The following is a 10,797-nucleotide window of genomic DNA, read 5'->3' as shown; positions in this document are numbered from 1 at the left end:
AAAGACCTCTTCGCTGACTTGTGTATATAGGTCCGTGTTCTGTACAGTATATACTGTTGGACTATCCACGTTCAGAAAGACCTCTTCCCTGACTTGTATATAGGTCCGTGTACTGTACAGTATATACTGTTGGACTATCCACGTTCAGAAAGACCTCTTCCCTGACTTGTATATAGGTCCGTGTACTGTACAGTATATACTGTTGGACTATCCACGTTCAGAAAAACCTCTTCCTGACTTGTATATAGGTCCGTGTACTGTACAGTATATACTGTTGGACTATCCACGTTCAGAAAGACCTCTTCCCTGACTTGCAGACTAGAATCTTCTGGAATGCTCGTCTGAAGTCCTGGTTGAAGATGGTGTAGATGACGGGGTTGAGGGAGCTGTTGACGTAGCCTATCCAGAAGAAGAACTTAAAAAGAGACTGGGGGATCTCACACGGCGCCCGGCACACTCCATACAGGCTGTAAAGCAGATCAAATACGATCAATTAATCAATCAATCAATCCCATACAATCAAACAAACAGTTGGCTACCACCTGGCTGCAGTCAAATATATATATATGTTTTAAGTATTTAGTTATCGTCCCAAATGCCACCGCCCGGATCTCTTCAAAGGACCCTACTAAATATAGATGGACACGACCTTAGAGTGAAATCTCACCACATCGACCTTACAAGTAAAAAAACACACACACAATCAAATGACTTAAGAAACAAACAAACAACAAACTCCAGGTAAACAACGAGCAATTGGCTCAATGGTGTCTGCTCCTCTTACCTGATGGGGAAAGATGTTACAGAACTCGGGAGCTTTGGAAAACTTTGTATTACAGTATTACTGTGTAGAATACATAGTAGAAATACAGAGTAGAAACCAGTAGAAACACAGTAGAAACACAGTAGAAACCAGTAGATTCAGTAGAAACACAGTAGAAACCAGTAGAATCAGTAGAAACACGGTAGAACACAGAAACACAGTAGAACACAGAAACACAGTAGAAACACAGAAACCAGTAGAATCAGTAGAAACACGGTAGAACACAGAAACACAGTAGAACACAGAAACACAGTAGAAACACAGTAGAAACACAGAAACCAGTAGAACACAGACACACGGTAGAAACACAGAAACCAGTAGAACACAGAAACACAGTAGAAACACAGTAGAAACACAGAAACCAGTAGAACACAGACACACAGTAGAAACACAGAAACACAATAGAAACACAGAAACACAATAGAAACACAGAAACACAGCAGAACACAGAAACACAGTAGAAACACAGAAACCAGTAGAACACAGAAACACAGTAGAAACACAGTAGAAACACAGAAACCAGTAGAACACAGACACACAATAGAAACACAGAAACACAATAGAAACACAGAAACACAGCAGAACACAGAAACACAGTAGAAACACAGTAGAAACACAGAAACACAGTAGAAACACAGCAGAACACAGAAACACAGTAGAAACACAGTAGAAACACAGAAACACAGTAGAAACACAGAAACACAGTAGAAACACAGAAACACAGTAGAAACCGGAAGAAACACAGTAGAAACACAGATACACAGTAGAAGCACAGTAGAAACACAAACACAGAAACCAGTAGAAACACAAACACAGTAGAAACCAGTAGAAACACAGTAGAAACATAATAGAAACCAGTAGAAACACAGTAGAAACACAAACACAGTAGAAACACAGACACACAGTAGAAACACAATAGAAACCAGTAGAAACACAGAAACACAGTAGAAACACAGTAGAAACACAGTAGAAACACAATAGAAACCAGTAGAAACACAGTAGAAACACAAACACAGTAGAAACACAGACACACAGTAGAAACACAATAGAAACCAGTAGAAACACAGAAACACAGTAGAAACACAGTAGAAACACAGTAGAAACACAATAGAAACCAGTAGAAACACAGTAGAAACACAAACACAGTAGAAACACAGTAGAAAAATAGTAGAAACACAGAAACACAGTAGAAACCAGTAGAAACACAGTAGAAACCAGTAGAAACACAGTAGAAACACAGTAGAAACCAGTAGAAACACAGTAGAAACCAGTAGAAACACAAACACAGTAGAAACCAGTAGAAACACAGTATAAACACAATAGAAACCAGTAGAAACACAGTAGAAACACAAACACAGTAGAAACACAGACACACAGTAGAAACACAATAGAAACCAGTAGAAACACAGAAACACAGTAGAAACACAGTAGAAACACAGTAGAAACACAATAGAAACCAGTAGAAACACAGTAGAAACACAAACACAGTAGAAACACAGTAGAAAAATAGTAGAAACACAGAAACACAGTAGAAACCAGTAGAAACACAGTATAAACCAGTAGAAACACAGTAGAATTACAGTAGAAACCAGTAGAAACACAGTAGAAACACAGTAGAAACCAGTAGAAACACAGTAGAAACACAGAAACACAGTAGAAACACAGTAGAAACCAGTAGAAACACAGTAGAAACCAGTAGAAACACAGTAGAAACCAGTAGAAACACAGTAGAAACTAGTAGAAACACAGAAACACAATAGAAACCAAGAAATACAGCAGAACACAGAAACACAGTAGAAACACAGAAACCAGTAGAACACAGAAACACAGTAGAAACACAGTAGAAACACAGAAACCAGTAGAACACAGACACACAATAGAAACACAGAAACACAATAGAAACACAGAAACACAGCAGAACACAGAAACACAGTAGAAACACAGTAGAAACACAGAAACACAGTAGAAACACAGAAACACAGCAGAACACAGAAACACAGTAGAAACACAGTAGAAACACAGAAACACAGTAGAAATACAGAAACACAGTACAAACACAGAAACACAGTAGAAACACAGAAACACAGTAGAAACCGGAAGAAACACAGTAGAAACACAGAAACACAGTAGAAGCACAGTAGAAACACAAACACAGAAACCAGTAGAAACACAAACACAGTAGAAACCAGTAGAAACACAGTAGAAACATAATAGAAACCAGTAGAAACACAGTAGAAACACAAACACAGTAGAAACACAGACACACAGTAGAAACACAATAGAAACCAGTAGAAACACAGAAACACAGTAGAAACACAGTAGAAACACAGTAGAAACACAATAGAAACCAGTAGAAACACAGTAGAAACACAAACACAGTAGAAACACAGACACACAGTAGAAACACAATAGAAACCAGTAGAAACACAGAAACACAGTAGAAACACAGTAGAAACACAGTAGAAACACAATAGAAACCAGTAGAAACACAGTAGAAACACAAACACAGTAGAAACACAGTAGAAAAATAGTAGAAACACAGAAACACAGTAGAAACCAGTAGAAACACAGTAGAAACCAGTAGAAACACAGTAGAAACACAGTAGAAACCAGTAGAAACACAGTAGAAACCAGTAGAAACACAAACACAGTAGAAACCAGTAGAAACACAGTATAAACACAATAGAAACCAGTAGAAACACAGTAGAAACACAAACACAGTAGAAACACAGACACACAGTAGAAACACAATAGAAACCAGTAGAAACACAGAAACACAGTAGAAACACAGTAGAAACACAGTAGAAACACAATAGAAACCAGTAGAAACACAGTAGAAACACAAACACAGTAGAAACACAGTAGAAAAATAGTAGAAACACAGAAACACAGTAGAAACCAGTAGAAACACAGTATAAACCAGTAGAAACACAGTAGAATTACAGTAGAAACCAGTAGAAACACAGTAGAAACACAGTAGAAACCAGTAGAAACACAGTAGAAACACAGAAACACAGTAGAAACACAGTAGAAACCAGTAGAAACACAGTAGAAACCAGTAGAAACACAGTAGAAACCAGTAGAAACACAGTAGAAACTAGTAGAAACACAGAAACACAATAGAAACCAAGAAATACAGCAGAACACAGAAACACAGTAGAAACACAGAAACCAGTAGAACACAGAAACACAGTAGAAACACAGTAGAAACACAGAAACCAGTAGAACACAGACACACAATAGAAACACAGAAACACAATAGAAACACAGAAACACAGCAGAACACAGAAACACAGTAGAAACACAGTAGAAACACAGAAACACAGTAGAAACACAGAAACACAGCAGAACACAGAAACACAGTAGAAACACAGTAGAAACACAGAAACACAGTAGAAATACAGAAACACAGTACAAACACAGAAACACAGTAGAAACACAGAAACACAGTAGAAACCGGAAGAAACACAGTAGAAACACAGAAACACAGTAGAAGCACAATAGAAACACAAACACAGAAACCAGTAGAAACACAAACACAGTAGAAACCAGTAGAAACACAGTAGAAACATAATAGAAACCAGTAGAAACACAGTAGAAACACAAACACAGTAGAAACACAGACACACAGTAGAAACACAATAGAAACCAGTAGAAACACAGAAACACAGTAGAAACACAGTAGAAACACAGTAGAAACACAATAGAAACCAGTAGAAACACAGTAGAAACACAAACACAGTAGAAACACAGACACACAGTAGAAACACAATAGAAACCAGTAGAAACACAGAAACACAGTAGAAACACAGTAGAAACACAATAGAAACCAGTAGAAACACAGTAGAAACACAAACACAGTAGAAACACAGTAGAAAAATAGTAGAAACACAGAAACACAGTAGAAACCAGTAGAAACACAGTAGAAACCAGTAGAAACACAGTAGAAACACAGTAGAAACCAGTAGAAACACAGTAGAAACACAGTAGAAACCAGTAGAAACACAAACACAGTAGAAACCAGTAGAAACACAGTAGAAACATAATAGAAACCAGTAGAAACACAGTAGAAACACAAACACAGTAGAAACACAGACACACAGTAGAAACACAATAGAAACCAGTAGAAACACAGAAACACAGTAGAAACACAGTAGAAACACAGTAGAAACACAATAGAAACCAGTAGAAACACAGTAGAAACACAAACACAGTAGAAACACAATAGAAACCAGTAGAAACCAGTAGAAACACAGTAGAAAAATAGTAGAAACACAGAAACACAGTAGAAACCAGTAGAAACACAGTAGAAACCAGTAGAAACACAGTAGAAACACAGTAGAAACCAGTAGAAACACAGTAGAAACACAGTAGAAACCAGTAGAAACACAGTAGAAACACAGAAACACAGTAGAAACACAATAGAAACCAGTAGAAACACAGTAGAAACCAGTAGAAACACAGTAGAATATAGTAGAAAAACAGAAACACAATAGAAACCAAGAAACACAGCAGAACACAGAAACACAGTAGAAACACAGAAACCAGTAGAACACAGAAACACAGTAGAAACACAGTAGAAACACAGAAACCAGTAGAACACAGACACACAATAGAAACACAGAAACACAATAGAAACACAGAAACACAGAGGAACACAGAAACACAGTAGAAACACAGTAGAAACACAGAAACACAGTAGAAACACAGAAACACAGCAGAACACAGAAACACAGTAGAAACACAGTAGAAACACAGAAACACAGTAGAAACACAGAAACACAGTAGAAACACAGAAACACAGTAGAAACACAGAAACACAGTAGAAACCGGAAGAAACACAGTAGAAACACAGAAACACAGTAGAAGCACAGTAGAAACACAAACACAGAAACCAGTAGAAACACAAACACAGTAGAAACCAGTAGAAACACAGTAGAAACATAATAGAAACCAGTAGAAACACAGTAGAAACACAAACACAGTAGAAACACAGACACACAGTAGAAACACAATAGAAACCAGTAGAAACACAGAAACACAGTAGAAACACAGTAGAAACACAATAGAAACCAGTAGAAACACAGTAGAAACACAAACACAGTAGAAACACAGACACACAGTAGAAACACAATAGAAACCAGTAGAAACACAGAAACACAGTAGAAACACAGTAGAAACACAGTAGAAACACAATAGAAACCAGTAGAAACACAGTAGAAACACAAACACAGTAGAAACACAGTAGAAAAATAGTAGAAACACAGAAACACAGTAGAAACCAGTAGAAACACAGTAGAAACCAGTAGAAACACAGTAGAAACACAGTAGAAACCAGTAGAAACACAGTAGAAACACAGTAGAAACCAGTAGAAACACAAACACAGTAGAAACCAGTAGAAACACAGTAGAAACATAATAGAAACCAGTAGAAACACAGTAGAAACACAAACACAGTAGAAACACAGACACACAGTAGAAACCAGTAGAAACACAGAAACACATTAGAAACACAGTAGAAACACAATAGAAACCAGTAGAAACACAGTAGAAACACAAACACAGTAGAAACACAGTAGAAAAATAGTAGAAACACAGAAACACAGTAGAAACCAGTAGAAACACAGTAGAAACACAGTAGAAACCAGTAGAAACCAGTAGAAACACAGTAGAAACACAGTAGAAACACAGTAGAAACCAGTAGAAACACAGTAGAAACACAGAAACACAGTAGAAACCAGTAGAAACACAGTAGAAACCAGTAGAAACACAGTAGAAACACAGTAGAAACCAGTAGAATACCTGTAGCTGAAGAAGAAGGGGAACCAGCAGATCACGAAGACGCCCATCACCACCGCCAAGACGAAGGTAAACCTCTTCTCCCTCGCCGCTGTTATTTTGTTCCTGTTGACGGTGCTCCGCCGCTTCCTACGGGACGAAAACAGCTCGATGGACTTAGAGCTGGCACGCGACTTCTTGCTCTCTGAGCGTTTGGACGAAGCCAAGCTGCTCTTCCTGCTTCCTGTGGACTTCCTTCTCTCTGAAGGTTTGGAATCCTTCTTGTCGTCATGGTGATGGTGGTGGTGGTGGTGGTGGTGTTGATGCTGATGGGAAGAGGAAGAGGAATGGGAATGTTTTTTGGCGGATGTGGGTTTTTCGTCCGACGAGCTGCTGTCGTCAAAGTCGTCTCCATCGTCGGGGTCGGGGGTTAATTTGGGTTCGTTGGGTAACATCCCCTGTGGCACCGGCGTCTTCTGCTGGCTCTGGCAGTGCCCGTTCTCCCGGGCAACCCTTCCGCCCCCACCGTTTTCCTTCAGAGATCCTCCGCACCCCTCCTCCTCGCCCCCCTGCCCTAACCCGTTAAAGTGTAACGGGGCAGTTCCGTTGTCCTCCACCTCTCTCTTCTTCTCCGACATGGTCCTCGTCCGCGTCTTAGCAACCTGGTAGATCCTGATCAGAAGAAGATTCATCGCTTACATTTAGTCACCCTACACACTAGATAATATACTAGATATGGGAAAAGGGTTCCATTTAGCGCTACACACTAGATAGTATACTATATAGGGGAACAGGGTTCCATTTAGCGCTACACACTAGATAGTATACTAGATATGGGAAAAGGGTTCCATTTAGCGCTACACACTAGATAGTATACTATATAGGGGAACAGGGTTCCATTTAGCGCTACACACTAGATAGTATACTAGATAGGGGAAAAGGGTTCCATTTAGCGCTACACACTAGATAGTATACTATATAGGGGAACAGGGTTCCATTTAGCGCTACACACTAGATAGTATACTAGATAGGGGAACAGGGTTCCATTTAGCGCTACACACTAGATAGTATACTGCAAAGGGAACAGGGTACCATTTCAGACACACACTAGGTTGTATACTAGATAGGGCAACAGGGTAAAATGTGAGACTTGCGCTAGGAAGTACACTACATTTGGGGAAAATGGTATCATTTCAGACATACACTAGGAAGTGCACTACATTAGGAGGGTTTAAGTAAATGGGGGGAAGTCAACTCACCTGATGTACACTAGTATCATGATAACGCAGGGAGCGAAGAAGGATCCTATGCTGGAGTAGAGAATATACCAGGTCTCATCGTTCAGCCGACACTGAGGACTAATCTCCCCTCCGCTGCTCCTGTCCATGGAGATCAACGGCGGAAAGGAAATAACCGCCGAGATCAGCCAGACCACCACGATCATCCCGTTTAGCCGTGTAGGCGTCCGCTTCTGGTTGTATTCTATCGCCTGGGTGATCGACCAGTAACGATCGAGACTGATAGCGCACAGGTGAACTATAGACGACGTGCAAAAGAGAACGTCCAACGCCAAGTAGATGTCGCACCAAACTTTCCCGAAGAACCAGTAGCCCATGAGTTCGTTAGCTAAAGAGAAAGGCATGACGAGAGTAGCCACTAGGATGTCCGCGCTGGCCAGGGACACCAGAAAGAGGTTCTGCGGCGGTTTGAGAGCGCGGCTGGTCAACACGGCGATGACCACCAGCACGTTGCCCACAATGGTAAACAGGATGAGAAAGCCGACGACTACCGTCAGTCCGGTTATGGAGAGGAGAGAGTACTCACTGTCCCCGGTAGCCGAGGAGTTGGTGTATGTGGTATTCCGCTCGTCCACCACCCCGGAGAAATTCAAGAAATCCATTATTTTAATTAATCACTCATGCACGAGGGTAAAAACAAAAGAAAATAAAAAAATTCAGGGAAATAATATGTGTTATTCGCTAGCACACATCCGCGAAGCGTTAGTTATATTTCACATGTCTTTGGAGAAAAACCGTTGAAATCACACGGTCCCTTTTCCCTTCTCTCTCAGCCCTCTCTCTCTCTCTCTCCCACCTGCCTCTTACATTCAGCGTTGTCATCTCCAATCCCTCCGAGACAGAAACAGACTAAAATCAGACAAATATTCACAAATACTCCGAAGACAAACTGTCATAGGTGTTACGATTCGACATAACTTAATCACCAAGCAGGACAAATCAGTTAGATCCCATCCACGCGTCCTCGGCGGGTAGTACATGTCCTCCTCTCTGCTGCATCCTCGAGCTGCTTGCTACACGGAGCGTCCTGCTCGAGAGGATTGTAATATCCACGTGCTGTTCGCATTTAAACTCACCCCGGGGAGCGGGAGAAGAGAGCGAGGAGATAGAGAGGGTGGGGTGTTATGACCCGTGTTAATTGATACCACATATATATATATATATATACCGCACCAGTTGATGTAGTTACTGTCATGTGTGAGAACCAGCTATTAGTGTGTGTGTGCTCAATTGGAGGGCCTAAACTCAACTTTAAAACACTTAATGAATATATAAAAACATATATTAGAATCTAATTCTGACTTGAGACTGTGCGAGTTGGTAGATGATGTCAGTGCTCACTGATTGACAGACGGTTTAGGTCCCAAATGCCCCCCCCCCCCCCCCTCCTTTTTCCCCACATATACAGTGCGCTCCTTTTGCTCAGAGACCATCATATTTAATCCACGTTGTGTAATTATCAGTAGGTGTCTCTCTGTCCCGAGCTGTCAAAACGGAACAGACTGGCGCATCAGCATCGCAGAACCTTTCATTCCAAGAAGAATGCGCTCGAGGTGTGTCTCCTCCTCGCGTACATCGCAGACTGCATCGGTTTGTTCCGTCACTCGCTGGAGGTCACTATTGTAAAGGTGGCTAGTCCCCGGACCGGAGAGAGGAGATGATTAGACACCGTAACGGGGCCGGTAATATATAACTCAAGTGTAAACATGAAACATGAGAACCAAATACATGGTCTACCGCTGCGTTTAGATATATCTGTTGATTAAAACCTGTTCGTTCAGCCGAGTCACAGTCCGACAGCATAATATATCTCCCCCGGCCACACACACACACACACACACACACACACACACACACACACACACACACACACACACACACACACACACACACACACACACACACACACACACACACACACACACACACACACTGAATAATTGATAGAAACGAGTAGCTGGCTGCCTGACGCTGACCTTGCCTCGTCAGGGAAATATATGAGTACATAGTCGCGGGAATTCATTTTTTTTGCCAGCTGAAAAAGTCTGTGTCAGTCCGCTAATACAGAACTAGTAAAGGCCCAGCACCCTACTTTTGTGAATATATATATATATATTCGTGTTTAACAACATTTGAAAATTGAGTCTGATAATTATCTGTATAAAACAGTTTAATCTGATCATACTTGTGGAATATAAAAATTCTCGCGTGATATACGTTATTCCATTTCTTGAAATACTTAATAACAAACAGCAACTTATCTCTTTGTGAAAATTGATTTTGGGCTCGTTGGAAAACAGCCCCGGTGGTCCCGGCGTCTTCTACTGGCTCTGGCAGCGCACGTTCTCCGGGGCAACCCCCCTCGCCCTACGCCAGTAATTGCTGCTGAACTATTAATTCCTTCTTTAGTAGACCCTCGTATCCAGAACAACTGACAGTAGTGAGGGCATAGTGATTGCTTTGTTTTTTTTGTCATAGTGGTGCCCCCGTGGGAATCTACCCCACAACCCTCATCATTGCAAGTGTCACGCGCCACCATGACATCATCACATCACATCGTCACAAACCCCTTGATGTCTCAATAACCTCAGTTACTGGACTGCGTATCGTCATGGTGATGGAAGGTCTATAGGTACAAACCTAGATGACCAGACTATGTACAATACAGGACGGTCAATTCATATGGCACAATATTATTTTACATTTAATTTTTTTTATAAAATAAAAATATTTAATTTGATGTCTTTGTCTGTAACTTTGCACCTTAACTGTTTTGAGGACAGGGACAGGGACAGGAACAGGAACAGGGACAGGAACAGGGACAGGGACAGGGACATGAACAGGGACAGGGACAGGAACAGGAACAGGGACAGGAACAGGGACAGGAACAGGAACTGT

At 41.1% G+C, this 10,797-nt stretch overlaps 1 protein-coding gene across 1 annotated transcript; it reads right to left on the bottom strand.

The window, feature by feature from the left end:
* Positions 1–289: 289 nt before the first annotated feature.
* LOC139419733 (alpha-2C adrenergic receptor-like) lies at positions 290–8,501 on the bottom strand. Its single transcript, XM_071169726.1, has 3 exons — positions 7,861–8,501; positions 6,626–7,273; positions 290–467 (listed from the first exon to the last, which is right to left on the bottom strand). The coding sequence occupies exons 1-3, from the start codon at positions 8,499–8,501 to the stop codon at positions 290–292; spliced, it is 1,467 nt and encodes a 488-aa protein (XP_071025827.1).
* Between the last annotated feature and the right edge of the window lie 2,296 nt (positions 8,502–10,797).

The sequence above is a fragment of the Oncorhynchus clarkii genome, chromosome 10 (genome assembly GCF_045791955.1).
Source record: "Oncorhynchus clarkii lewisi isolate Uvic-CL-2024 chromosome 10, UVic_Ocla_1.0, whole genome shotgun sequence".
Taxonomy (NCBI): Eukaryota; Metazoa; Chordata; class Actinopteri; order Salmoniformes; family Salmonidae; genus Oncorhynchus; species Oncorhynchus clarkii.
The sequence above is the reverse complement of the archived record's forward strand: the minus strand, read 5'-3'. Positions and strand labels throughout refer to the sequence as shown.